The following is a 14,817-nucleotide window of genomic DNA, read 5'->3' as shown; positions in this document are numbered from 1 at the left end:
TAAGCAGATACGGAGTCGCTTCTTATGGATGAGCAAAGAAAGTGTTTTCTTGAGATGAAATCTACTCTTGATGAAGACGCTTGTGAATATTGTTGAAATTACAGCAAACTATTGAGAACAGTACATAAAATTAGTTGATAAAGCAGAGGCAGGGTCTGACAGGACTGACTTCAATTTTGAAAGAAGTTCTACTGTGAGTAAAATGTTATCAAACAGCACAGCATGCTAGAGATAAATCTTCCATGAAAGGAAGAGCCCACTGACGTGGCAAACTCCATCACTGTCTTATTTTAAGAAACTGCCACAGCTACCCCAACCTTCAGCAACCACCACGCTGATCAGTGAGCAACCATCAACAATGAGGAAAGACCCTCCACAATCAAAAAGATTATGAGTCACTGAAAGTTCTAACGATCGTTAGCATTTTTTAGCATTAAAGTATTGTTAAATTAAGGTATGTACATTTTTTAGACATGTTGTTGCCCCCTTAATACACTATGATATACTGTAAACATAACTTTTGCATGCTATGGGAAACAAAAAATTCACATGACTTGCTTTATTGCAATATTCATTTTATTAAGGTGATCTGGAACCAAACCTGCAATATCTCTGAGGTATGTCTGCATGCATTCACAATGTGGTCCATACAGGTACAGAAATGGAACAATAAAGAGTTTCAAAGTAGAGAAAAAACTTTAGACAAAAATCACTATTTTAGCATCTCTATAGGTTATCCAACTTCTGTTTGAATTTCCTGCAAATGCTGGAGAGTGCCCTACCAGAAAAGCATTGTCAGGCCATGCTAGCAGATTTTTAAAAATCTGTTTGGACAAAATTTACCTTTATGTAAATTTTGACAATTAACATTAGATTCTTTTTCTGAAGCAACAAATAAGTTTATTCACATAACCAAGAACCCTGTAAGTATCTAATGGGAGCCCTCCTATTTCCCTTTAGCCCTCTACAGACTAAATCCTAATTTGAACTTAAATTGTTTTTCCTAGAACTTGATTCCAGTCCCATGACCATTCTGATTGTCCTCTTTAGGCATATCCTAGTATTTTCCAACCACTCTTTAAATATGCACTTACAATTAAGAACAATACCCAGCAATTAGACTAGAACAGAATACTGCAGGATTATTAATTTTTAAGAACTGATCACTAATTTCATTAAGCCAATATATATATTTTTGGCAACTATATCACACTGGTGGTTCATGCTAAGGAAATAACCAATAAATTATCTGGATCTGCATTTAGCACTATTAAATATTAACTGTATTCCAAAAAAATTTGTTTTGGTAATATCAACACAAGAACAGTTTACTTTCAAAATTTTCAGAATCACCATCATCTCATATCGAGTTATAGCTACAGGGCCAAAACAAAACTGTGTTCAAATCCTAGTTATGTCACATGGCACAGCAGCCTCCTACAGCAGCAGCCTTCCACTGTACCTCCCTGAAAGCATGCACTGGCCATATGAGATACTCAACCTAGACAAAATGTTTTCTAAATAGCTTAAGAATATTGACCATAGCAACTGACACTTCACCCTAAATGAAGACTGTCTCAAAAAGAATGACAAACGTGGTTTTTAAGGCATGGTTTGAACTCTGGTAAGACTAAAAAGAAACTGTTAAGAGAGTTGTGCCAGCCTGGACTAAAGAAACACTTCAAAATCAATAGAAACGTCTGGGCTCCCAATTTTCAATGGGCAAGAAGCAGGCCAAAAATGCTACTCAGCTGCAACAGGGCTTATTCTTACAGGAAAAACAAATAAAGGACCTCTCAGAGGGTGTAGACAAAAGCAGAAGAAAATAACAGGAGAAGGAACCAATACCAGGTAGCAGAACTGGGTATGTGTCCCTAATCAAGGAACACTCATTGTCCCCAAAGTGCCTGGCTAGATTTCAGAATTGCTATGGATCAGCAACTGCTACATGCCTCCCACTCTGTCCCTATTTGACTGAGAGTGTCCACTGAAATTATCCTATGACTGCCATTTTATGTTGGGTGTATCTTCAGTTCATAGGTCTGCCTCCAGTCAAGAAGTGGGGCCTATTGCTCACCACTCCTTTTAAAATCTAGGCTAAACTTGTGCCTTATTTTGACCCACAGAATATAGCAGAAGTGACTTATGACTCAAGAAACCTTGTAGCTTCAGCTCTTGCCCTCTGGGAGCACTGCTGCTACTATGCACAAAGCCCACTTATTATTAGTAGAGAGGCTACATGAAAGAGAACCAACTGCTGTACCTACTGACATCTCCAGGTAGCCAGCAAGCACTTAACTAACAACATCTGAAACCATAAACCAAGAGACTGAAGCCACCTGAGTGACTCCAGAAAGAACGTTAAACAAAAGAAAAAACCTGCCCAGCTAAGTCTAGCTCAAATAACAGAATAGTAAGCAAATAACTGTTATTTTAAGCCACTATATTTTAGGATTGTTACATAGCAACAGATAAGTGAGAGAGTGATAAATAAGATAATGGTGGTGCATCTTACAAAGGATGGCATCTTAAGTTGACAAAATGTAACAGCAGCTCAATGTGTGCTTTTTAAAAAAATTAACATGAGGAAAAACAAGCAGGAATTTATGCAGTTGATAGGAATGTAAAATAACACAGGCCCACAAACTACAACCACTATGTTCCAGATTAATGTTAAAAGATAAAAGTTTTCAAAGTGTGACGATCACAAAGAAAATCCTCAGAATCCTTTCCTAGTGCTATCCAATCTCCAAACTCAAAATTTTGTATCTATCTTTTTTTGTTTTTGGGTTTTTTTTTTTTGAGACAGAGTCTCCCTCTGTCATCCTCCTGCCTCAGCCTCCCAAGTAGCTTAGACTACAGGTGTGCACCACCATACACAGCTAGCTGTTAAATTTTAGTAGGGATCAGAGTCTCACAGGCTGGTCTCCAACTCCTGGGCTCAAGCAATCCTCCTGCCTTGGCCTCCCAAAGTACTGGGATTAAAAGGGTGAGTCATCATGCCTGGCCTCAAAATTTTAAACAGATAAGGGAGAAGTGAAATTAACTTGTAAGTATCACTGTCAATGTAAATGAAATAAAATGGATAACATTCTTGATAAAATGTAAACTAAGGTACTAAGGTCTGAATGTTTGTGTTCCCTTAAAAATCACATGCTGAAACCTAATCATCAACATGATGGGATTAGAAGGTGGAGCCTTTGGGAGGTGATTATGTCAGCAGGGTTCTGCTCTTAAGAAAGGAGTTAATATCCCTATAGAAAAAAAAAAAAAAAAAAAAAAAAAAAAAGAGGCCCCAGAGGCCAGGCATGGTGGCACACACCTGTAATCCCAGCACTCTGAGAGGCTGAGGCAAGCCAATCACTTGAGGCCAAGAGTTCAAGACCAGCCTGGCCAACATAGTGAAACCCTGTCTCTACTAAAAATAACAAAAATTAGCTGGGCATGGTGGTGGGTGTCTGTAGTCTCAGCTACTCGGGAGGCTGAGGCAGGAGAATCACTCGAACTCGAGAGGTGGATGTTGCGGTGAGCCGAGATCATGCCACCACACTCAAGCCTAGGCAACAGAGTGTCTACAGCTCAAAAAAACACAAAAAGAAAGAAAAGAAAAGGGTCCCAGAGAGTTGCCATCCCCCTCTGCCTTATGAGGACACAAAGAAGATGCCATCAATGAGAAAGAGGCCTTCACCATACACTGAATCTGCCGGCACCTTGATCCTGGAATTCCTAGCCTCCAGAAGTCTGGGCAATAAATTTCTGTTGTTTATAAATTACCCACTGTAAGGTACTACATTTTGTTATAGCAGCCCAAACAGGCTAAGACAAATGGATAACATACTTGAATTATGGGTCACTTTCAATTTTCAACTTCAACTCTTCGAATGCCACTAGATTACTGTAACTTAAAAGATAACGTAAGTGAGAATACTAAATTTTAGACCATTTCTAAAAAAAAATTTCAATAGACTAAAATTAATTTTTGAGGCCAAAACAAAATAGACACTGCACTCAATTTTAACATGGAGTTATTTTATTAGGGAGGAACTACGTGTTGTGAAAAAGCACCAGAATTCAGACAACCTTGTCTAGTCTAGCAGGTTGACGTAGGGCAAAGCACTTAATTATTTTTAGCTTTGATTCCTTGACTATGATCAGCCAAACAGCTACTACCAGCACTCCAGAAGATCCAAAAGTAACATAAATTTTACTAAATTCATAGCTAATCATACAGAGATTAAACAGAATTTCTTAAATTACTATTAATACTAAATATTAGTACCTAATTAAAACCAACATACATTGAGCTCTTACTATATGCTAAATGTATGTTCAACTAATCCTATTTACAATCCTACAGAGAATGTACTATTATCCTATTTTACAGAATAGTAAACTGAGTCTTAAAGAGGTTAAGTAAATTTCCAAGGTCTCAAAACCAGTTAGTGACAAAGCGAGGATCAAGCCCAGAGCTTTTCAAATTTTTGAGCCAAAACATTTTAATCCTATCCTCTGCTGCCTCTCCACAAAAGCCTCAACTCTAACCTCCAAATACAAAACAAGAATTTTGGTATCAAAAATGTAACCAGCGAGTGCATATAGTGTCACCAGCAATGGACTAGAAATCAGGAAACCTAAGTTCTAATGCCAATTCTATACTACTGACACACGCGCATAAGACAATGAGCAAGTATCCTCTGTGGGCTTTGTTTTTTTAATCTACAAGACCTGACTGAATATATTTTAAGAATTTGCTTTCCCAGTTGTGAAACTCTAATTCTCCTTATATTTTAAAAATCACATTAATTTAAATTTTATTTCCATAATGAACTATCTAATTCAATCAATTATCATGTTAATATGTAAAAGTATATTAGAAAGCATGAAGATTTTCTCACCACTTACTAATTTCTCCCTCCTGTGAACGAACTGCACTTGTTCTGGTACTTAACCATACGCTCTTATACTAACTTGTAAGAGCCTATATTGCTGACCTCTGCTGGTTATTAAACTCTCCCCTTTTATTTCATTTTCCAAGCATATTTGTCTCACTAGTAGACTAATATTCAAGGACAGAAATATTTCTTCACTATTTGTTGAATGAATAAACTCAACAGAAAAAAATAAAGGAATACAACAATTATTCAATAAATACATGTTGACTATACAGAAAACATTTTTCTCTCTCTAGCTTTAAAACCGCATTTTAACAGCTCAAGAGTGGATCCTCAGAAACTTCTATATAACTAATCATCTATTTTCTTTTGGATCACTACAGATTTCCAGTTATTTCAAGTTTCTTGATGTGCAATGAAAACCATTCAAATTTCATAAAACCATTCACTGAGCCTAGCAAAACCACTAGAATATAAAGCAAGGGCTCAACAATAACAAAAATGAATTGAATTCAGCAAATAACCTTACAACAACCAATAAAATCAAGTAAACCACTATGGTTATATTACATAAGGAGAATAGACCAAACTACTTCCATGACATGGCTCAAATTGAGACACTTGCAAAAGTATTCTTAACATAAAAGTGAAGGAAAAGAAATTCTAAAAAATGAAAAAGGCAATGGAAACCAAATAGGATTTAATGAAAAAGAAATTAGCACAGTTACCAAATGCAAAATAGCATATACTTGAAAATAAGAGCTTTATCTTCAATTACTGAAAATAAAAACAGATTTTTAAAAAATGATCATAAAGTAACACAAATGAGTCTGGGAACATTTCAGGTTTAAGCGGAGTATCAAATGTTATTTCAAAAATGACTTTTACGTAAATATAAGCAAAAGTAAAAAGAAAACAAAATATAGATATAAAACTGTACTAGGGGGGCAGGGGAACATAAATGGAAAAATAAAGGGTTGGATACACTGACAGTGCTATTAACAGTCACCAAAAACAGAGACAGATCCTAAGCAGGAATGTGTGTAAGATCAAGTCTTCTTTAGACCTAAATGACCTGTCCCTGAAGCATTTTACAAACTTGAATACTCGTTGTCCTTTGAGTACATCCACTTATATAGACAAAAAGGATTTATAATGTTATGCCACAATGAATGAGTATTTAAAACAACTCTTGGGTTTACAGTTACTATGGCAACCTTATGAATGTCAGAAGAGGAAAGTGTCATGGCAATATGAGATATCACAAAAGGACAGTCTGGTCTAAGATGAAGACAATGTCTCGCCCTAACAAGAGAGCCAGTTAATATGAAATGAACCATGAAATGGAATGACCAAGTAGAAAATACACAGCCAAATCGTCAGATGCTGAATAAACCGCACCAATGAATTATCTGAATTAGGAAAGGCTAAAAGGTTCTTGATGTTTTATCTTCAAAATATTTTAAAGTAACACCCATTTAACAACTTATGAAAGGTCTGTTAAGAAAGTCTACGATTTAAGAATAACCCGATTTTCCACAACATGGAAGCAAGTCCAATACAAATTGAAGCAAAACTGCCAGGAAAACGAGAAAAGTCTTAAAATGCAACCATGTCACTGAAAGGTACAGGCCAGTTGTACTGAATTTACTGAATTTTCTTAAGTGACAACAGGGACAATGAAAGAGTCTCTGAGTCTAACTCCACACTGCTACAAAGTGAGTCGAGTTGTCAATCAGGATAATTTCATTAAAATAATCCTCCTTGGAATTATCAGGAATAATTAGAAGAGAAATATTTTTCCTCTTCCAGGATTCTTAATGAGAGATAAGAATCTTTTTTACCAGGAGTAAAAAAGATGTAAACTCAACAAGCCAGAAGTGACACTTGTGTGATCACAAATTAGAGTTACTGTTTCATTTTACGGGACTGCAAATTAAAGTAACTATTGCACACGGCCAAGGGAGATTGAGAAGTAACTTCAACTAACAGTTGGGAACAAATTACACGTGCTAACAGTTACTCTTATTAGGAAATCCAGAATACTTTTAAAGAGAGAGTTATTTAGATGTTGCATTCATTTAAACGCAGACGATGAACATCTCAGCCACCTTCCTTTGCGGGATTCTGTGCCAAGCCTTTCCGAAGCTGGGGTTGATAAGGTCGACTCCAAGAAGAAAAGCAGCTCAAGTGGGAAATGGTATCCTCGTATAGCCCAGAGAACCGGTGACGCACCAGGAGCTTGGAAAATATCCCATCGTTTACCTTGCTAGAAGCAGTTGGGGAGGGAAGAGGTTGTCCACGTGCACTATTGTTTTCCAGATATGTTTATTTATTTTTAACTTTTGCTTTGGTATCAATACCCTCAACCTCAGCCTTACAGGGAGAGGGGGGATGGCAGCGCCACTGGTGGTATTTGGGTGCAACACAAGTTTAAAAAATAAAAACACAACCTTTTTTTTTAATTGCAGCATACTCGGCGCCCTCACCTCTCTCCTCCTCCACACCTCTGCCAATACCCCCACGCAGCTCTCCGCCGCCGCCACCTCGGGTACCCATGACAACCCCACTCCAGGCCGGGCCCCCCCTCCGCCGCCTCTGGGCCCTGCCAGCCACACTTGCCTGACAAGGGGCGACTCCACCTGCCCTCGGCTCTCACTCTCCCCGCTCCTGAGAGGCGGGCCAGGACCCCTCCGGGCGCGCGGGCCCAGTCCCAGCTGCGGGCACGACCCCCAACAGTCGGGGACGTGGGGAAGGACAGCCGGGCACGAGCTGAGGAGGTTCCACCCCAAACCCCAAAACCCAAACGAGTGACGCGGGGGTCGGCGCGCGACCCCAAATGGGGTACGGCGGCCCCGCGCCCCTCTCTGGGCTGCTAAGGGGAGCCGAGGGGCAGGTGCAGTGGACGCGAAGGAACTCGTCCGTTTTCACAGACAACGACGCGTCGCGGCGGCAGGAGACGCTGGGGCCGAAGCTCACCTTGAAGGGATTGTTGAGATCCGGGTCGGCAAACGGGTTACTGTCGAAATCCGACATCTCTCTGGCGCTCGGCGTCACCCACCCGACCCAGGCGCAGAGAGAGAGACGAGGCGAGGCCGCCGCCCCCCTGCGCGCTCACGTCGCCGCCGCCGCCGCCGCCGCCGCCGAGCAGATCCGGGTGCAGCTCGCGGGCCACCCAGCCGGCCGCGCCACTGAGCATGCCCGGTGCGACGGGCTCCCGGCCGCGGCGCCGCTCGCGTTTGCAGTCCCGTTCCTCCGGATCTGGACCCCCACGCTCCGGACTTTGGCTGCGACCGAGTAGGGGAGCGGGGGCGGAGAAGCCGGGAACTGAGAGCGGAGGAGGAGCGTCCGACACTCCCAGGCCCGCGGGATTCTCGGGGAGTACGCGACACTTCCCCTCCGCTCTCGTCCGGAGGCCAGCTACGTCCGGCCGGGCTCGGGCTTCTGAACACCGGTTTAAAATCAGTTCCCCGGGGCCCAGCGTGACTTAGGGAAGTGGTGGCATTTTGTGAGAAGGACGTACACCTGCCAGGTCTGGGGAGGCGGCCCCAGTCGCGGGCCCCGCACCGCGAGGCCATTAGACTATGGGGCACGGGGACAGAAGAGGCTTCTGCACCTCCTTCCGCAGATCACATCCCTGGGGCGGGGACGCGGCCTCTCCTAAGGATTTTTGCTCACCTCTGACCCCACCTGAGAATCCCTGCCTCCAGTCTTCCGGTCTCCTCGACTCTAGGTTGCTGCTAAATCACGGAGAACAGCCTTGGCGCTGCCGGTCCCAACTTGATCCAAGGAGCCTTGTGAAGGAGATGAGATTCAGTACCAGGGACCGGCCCCAGCTCCCATCCTCCGGAATCTGCAAAATGGCTACTTCTTCAGAAATAGTGGGGAGAGGAATGGCAAGACCCAGAGATCAAGGCCTTCGAGTTAATGCATTTGGGCACAAAATAGACACTTTTGGATTTTCCCTAATCTTTTCCAACACCAAGAATGAGATTATCAAAAGATGTGTAAGAAATTCATTTGTACCATTCTTTGCACCCCCACCCCCGAAACTTATTCAGAGAGCATTGCTTTCCTCACTTTCCTCTTCCTTCTCCCCTAACAGAAAAGCACTTAGATCAAGCTACAGGGAGCCAGAATTCTTTTGACTTGGTGGGTACCTGAGAGTTGGAAGGATCTAGATTGAGTAGTCTTTGGCCTTTGGGGAGTTTGCACTATGCACAGTCACCTAGGAAACGATACTTCCCCCCACTGTGAAACACTAGCTAGAGATGATGGACAAAAAGGACATTTGCTCTAATCTCCCTTCGACGGGATCCAGGTTGGGATAGACGTCAAGCAGCTGCTTCCAGGTAATCAACGAAGATGTCAACTACTAAGTGACAACAGACAAGGATGATCACAGCAGAGTTGTAAGATTCTAGATATGAAAAAAGAGCAAGCAGTCTGTTGTACTCACCATCGCATCTTCAGCTGCTGCCCAGTGCCTAGGTTTAACTTAGTGCTCAGTGTATGTGTCAGGTTCGAATACCAATTCTGATACTACCTGTGCTACACTCTTCACCTCTGTGAGTCTGTAAAGGCTTATTTAAGAATTAAATGAAACAAGATACAAAAAAATGTCCTGCATGTATATTTAGTGCCTAACAAATATTGGTTGAACGTCGAAAGTGGCAAGGAGGCTCAGTATGTTCTTACATGCTTTGTCACCTTTCTCCAGAGCGAGTGTATCCTTGCCCAGCTCATCTGCTTCTCTCACCACGTTTGCCCTCACTCCCTCCCTCCACCTGTCCTCCAAATGACTCAAAATAATCAGCACTATTTAGTATGCTTCTACTATGTTCCAAGACAATGAGGATCAGCTGAGCCTGCGTTGCAGAATGGAAATTTCCAGCTATATTCTGTTTACAGCTGATGGTATTTGCACCTAACGCAAAGGTTTACGAACTTTACTATTATAGAATCATTTGGAATACCTATTAAAGATGCCCACCTCTCCATACCTCCCATTCCTAAGATTCTGCTGGAAGGCATCCAAGATAGGGGCTCTGGATCTGCTTTTCTTATTTTTTACTTCTCTATACATTATTTTACATAAATGTATAAATGGAGCCATGACATACATGTTGAATTTTTCACTTAAAAATTTTTTGTATTCCTTGTATTTCCTCTTCCCCTACATTAACAACCTAGTACATTTCTTTAAATATTCTTATAATAGTGTATATCTCCACTTACATAAAATAACATGTAGTTGTATAAAACATAATACATATGCATGCAGATATACATACACTCTAATACTGAGCTTTGGCATTGTCTGAAAAATAGACCACATACATATTTTTCTGCAGCTGTTTTTCTCACTCAGTACTTATGGCAGCGTTTCTCAGCAAGATGTGCATTGGCAGAGAGACAGTCTTAAGGTTTCTTCCCCTTTTATGCCACATAAATATCACTTTTCGTGTGTAGCATGCCTATAGAGTGAAAAGGGAAGCATGGTCTAATGGAAATCATACATCTAATTCACTATTCTTAACTGAAAAATCAGCATATGTAAAGGATTTCAGGTGATTTTTTTTTTTTTTTTGAGACAAAGTCTTACTCTGTCACGCAAGCTAAAACTCAGTGGCACAATCTTGGCTCACTGCAAACTACACCTCCCAGGTTTAAGCAATTCTCCTGCCTCAGCCTCCCGAGTAGTTGAGATTATCAGCACGCACCACCACACCTGGCTGATTTTTGTATTTTTAGTAGAGAAAGTATTTCACTATGTGGGCTGGGCTGGCTCAAACTCCTGACCTCAAGTGCCCCAGCCTGCCTCTGCCTTTCAAAGTGCTGCATGAGCCATTGCGCTCGGCTGACCTCAGGTGATTTTGATAGTAGCTGACCACACTTTGGAAACACTGATAGGAGGATATGCAGACATATAGTCCATGGGTGAGGGTCTTAATTGGTTTATGTTGCTATAAGGGAATACCGGAGGCTGGATAATGTATGAAGAAACAAGGTTTATTTGACTCATGGTTCTTCAGGCTGTCAGCTTCGGACGAGGGTCTTATGCTGCTTCCACTCATGGCAGAAGGCAAAGGGGATCCTTCGTGCAGAGATCACATGGCTAGCATGCAAGAGTGGGTATGGGAGTACAGAAAGAGAGAAAACGATGCTAGGCTTTTTTCAACAACCTGTCCTCAAGGGTGAGAACTCACTCTCAGGAGAATAGCACAAAGCCATTTGTGAGGAATCCGCCCATATGGCCCAAACAACTCCCACGGGGCCCCACCTCCAGCACTGGGACTCAGATTTCAACATAACACTTTGCAGGTCCAAAGCCGTACCCAAACCATAGCAGGGAGCTTATTAATTCATTAGCCTGCATGAAATTTAGAATTATAGGATATGAGTGCTGAGAAGGAACCTCAGCCTCTCTCATGATTGAAGAAACTGGAGTTTGGACCGGTTAAGTAATTTGCCTCAGACACCAAGGAAGTGAATGGGGAAATGGGGAACAGAACTCAGATCTCTTGACTCATGTTTTAGACACTAAATTGATAGATTTGGTTAGTAATAATTTCATATAGAAGGAAGACATGCGATGTGCAAGGTAGAAAGTATACAAGAGGCCTCCTTTTGTGCAGGAGTTCATTTTCTGGAAGCTGCCCCCTAAATCTGGTAGAACAAAGAATCAAAACCAGTCTAGGCCCAGCTCTCCTGCAAACCAGTGGTTTGATCTTGATCATATCAACTCACCTTTCTAACCAGAGTTTCTACTCTAGTACATCATTCAAGTATTTCTTGAGCCACTACAACAGTGATGTTGTGGATAAAACAGTAAACCAGATATAAGGGTAGGGCCTGCTCCAGAAAACTTCCTAAAAGGCCTAGAACGTGGCTAAATGATATCTCAAATTCTTTGGACAGTTCTAACCTTCTATTATTCTGGGACAGTGGCTCACTCCTCCCTAACCCTATTTCTTTTTTTCTCAGAATATGCCTCACACCATTATCATGCTGCTTCTCCTCAGTCTGACACATGTAATTGGTGAACCTGCTGAGCAGGGTCTAGAGTCTGAATTCCTTGTTTTCTAAACTGGCTAACTTATAAATGCCAAGTTAGATATTTATGTTTCTTACCTCAAAAGATTCACTGGATTCTGGGTTCACTGATGGGTTAGAACTGAAATCCATCATCTCTTGCAGTGGGTCTAGTCTCCAGATTTGCTGCTGTGTCTTCTGATACCCTCCACGCCCCAACATGAGCCTATTTGGGCCGCTGTTCTATTACTGGCTACGTTTTCAGGAGATATCAGAGGAGATGAAGGCATTGTGAGGTAGGCCAGATAATCCCCCCTCCCCCAAAGATATCCATGGTGTAATCCCTAGAACCTGTAAATATGTTCCTTTACATGGCAAAAGAGACTTTGCAGGTGTAATTAAGGTTAAGAACCTTGAGAGGAGGGGATTATCCTGGATTATTCAAGTAGGCACAATGTAATCACAAGTCCTTAAAAGTGGAAGAGGAAGGCAGAAGAGTTGCTGACTTTGAAGATTGAGGAAGGGGTTCATGAACTAGGGCATATGAGTGGCTTCGAGAAGCTGGAAAGAACCCTCAGCTGATGGCCAACAAGGAAATGGAGATTTCAGTCTCATAGACTCAAGGAACTAAATTCTAGCAATGATTGATGTACAAGGAAATTGATTTTTCCCTCAAGCCTCCAGAAAGGAACCCAGCCTTGCTGACACTTTGATTTTAGACTGGTGACATTCATGCTGGACTTCAGATCTACAGAATTGTAAAAATAAATAAATATTGATTTCTAGTAGCAAAAAAACAAAAATAAATTTCTTTGTTGTACAGACAATTTTGTTAAATAAAAAAAGAAAAACAAATGTTTGTATTAAGATGCAAAATTGGTAGTAATTTGTTACAGCAGATAGAAAATCTAATACAGATGCTTCTTGATTTACAATAGGGCTATATCCTGATAATCCCCATCATAAGGTGAAACTGTATTTAATACCCCAGTAAACCCATTGTAAAGTCAAAAAATCATAAATCAAACCATTGCAAGTCAGGGACCACCTGTCCACACCGCTAGGGTGTGGAAAATAGAAGAAGAAAGAAAAGGGACACACCCAGTTTCCTGGTGTGCCAGGAGACTTCCAAGCAGCAGAACCCAGGGAAAAATGCAAACAGGTGTTGATGAAAAGAAAGTGAATGTCATTTGACTTGTCCTGAGTTGAAGACTCTCAGTTATGCCCAACTTTTAACTAGCTATGTAAATAGCATGGAGACAGTAATCTTTTTTTAAAAGGAATATACAAACCATCTATATTTGACTTTGGAGTCAAAGTTTACTATTAATAAAGGGAAAAAGCAGATTTTCCACTCTTCACCAAATTCTGCAATACTCTCAGAATATGTATTACTCTGTCTTATAATTGATGTCTGCATCACACATCTTCCAATTGGCCATAACACCTTGAAGGCAAGGTTTGTATGTTTTTCAACTTTGTCACTCCAGCATCTGACACGGTGCTGACAAATGTGAATCAATTAGTGGATGAATGAATAAATGCCACAGCTTCCATCTGAGGCTTAACATCTTTGCTTCCATTACTAAAATACTATTTGAATGATTCTTCCATCATTGCAAATGCTATCTTCTTGAAAGTTTTTATTAAGTACTCCTTCACCTAAAAACCTTTATGGTCTCCTTGTCAGCTATAGGAGAAACACTAAATTCAGTATCATATCACTCAGCGTCCTTCCTCACATGGCCTCAGCCTATGCTTTCAGCCTTACCTTTCTCCTACTGGCTCTCTACGTCCATTTATTTATGTATCTGCTTCCCCTTCTCCTTTTTTTTTTTCTTCAAATTTTAGGTCTTGTAGTGCAACCCACTAGTGAGTCACAAAGTCAGTTTAGAAGGTTATGACCAGCACATTTTAAAAGAGAACAGAAAATATCCAAGCATGTGGCACACTATAAACAGAAGTTGCACAAAACCTTTGTTTCGGTTGTATGTACATGCGTGCCACACTTAAAATTTATTTCTTGTGGTCATGGCTCAAAAGTGAGAATTCCTCAAGGACAGATTATGTTTTATTTTATTAAGATTGTTGGCTTTTATTATTCCCAGTACTTATCACAGTGACAGATAAAAGAATTATAATTTGTTTATTTGTTGAATGAACCAGACTGAACTAAGAGTATTTTGGAGTTAAAGATTGCAGAGCTATGCCAACAGCACAAAGTCAAGTAGTGTGGCCTTCCTCAAGGGATCAAGGCAGTCTATCTGTCTCTATGGGACTCCCTCAGTTCTCCCACATTATCACAGCATATGCACTTGGGTCCCAATGGCAATTCCATTCCTGCCTCCCAGTCAATTCACAAACTGCTGTAGAACGTCCCTGGAGTAGGGTTCTGACCTTGACCAAGACACCTGAAATATAAAGGCTTAGTCCTGGGACCAGGATGAGGGTGAGGCCACAGAGGCTTCTAGGGCACACATTTTAAGGAGACACTCACTCTCAGGGTCGAGCAAGTGCCAACCCTGCATTCAGTCCCTTCCCTATCTTCTAACCATGTTGGTGAAATTATACAAGCTCAAAGAAGCACCAGGGCCTTTGCAGGAAGGCCAGCCTGTGTTCAGATTCCTGATCTTCTGTGTTCTGGGTTGTGCAATTCTTCAGGCAAATTGCTCATCCTCCCTAATCCTCAGGTGCCTCTCACCTCCTTCATTACCACGCTAATTCAAACCATCAATATCTCTCACCTGGATGGCTACCATAGTCTCTTAACTAGGCTCCCTGCCTCCACCCTTGTCCTCCTACAATTTATTCTCCACACAGTGCCAAACTGATTCTTTTAAAATCTAAGTTAGCACATGGCCCTCATCCACTCAAAGCCCTCTAATAGTTT

The 14,817-nt window shown here is 41.4% G+C and overlaps 1 protein-coding gene across 1 annotated transcript in view; it reads right to left on the bottom strand.

Annotated features, from left to right (window-relative positions):
- SCAMP1 (secretory carrier membrane protein 1) overlaps positions 1 to 8,005 on the bottom strand; it is a 104,936-nt gene extending 96,931 nt beyond the window's left edge. Inside the window, exon 1 of the mRNA XM_064376069.1 lies at positions 7,872 to 8,005. Within this exon, the coding sequence (XP_064232139.1) occupies positions 7,872 to 7,928 (57 nt within the window). The 5' untranslated portion in view covers positions 7,929 to 8,005. The remainder of the gene's footprint in view (positions 1 to 7,871) is intronic.
- Positions 8,006 to 14,817: the final 6,812 nt, after the last annotated feature.

The sequence above is a fragment of the Aotus nancymaae genome, unplaced genomic scaffold, assembly GCF_030222135.1.
Source record: "Aotus nancymaae isolate 86718 unplaced genomic scaffold, 86718_ANA_hifiasm-v0.15.2.pri h1tg000014l, whole genome shotgun sequence".
Lineage (NCBI taxonomy): Eukaryota > Metazoa > Chordata > Mammalia > Primates > Aotidae > Aotus > Aotus nancymaae.
Note: the sequence above shows the minus strand (reverse complement) of the source record. Positions and strands in the feature narration are given on the sequence as shown.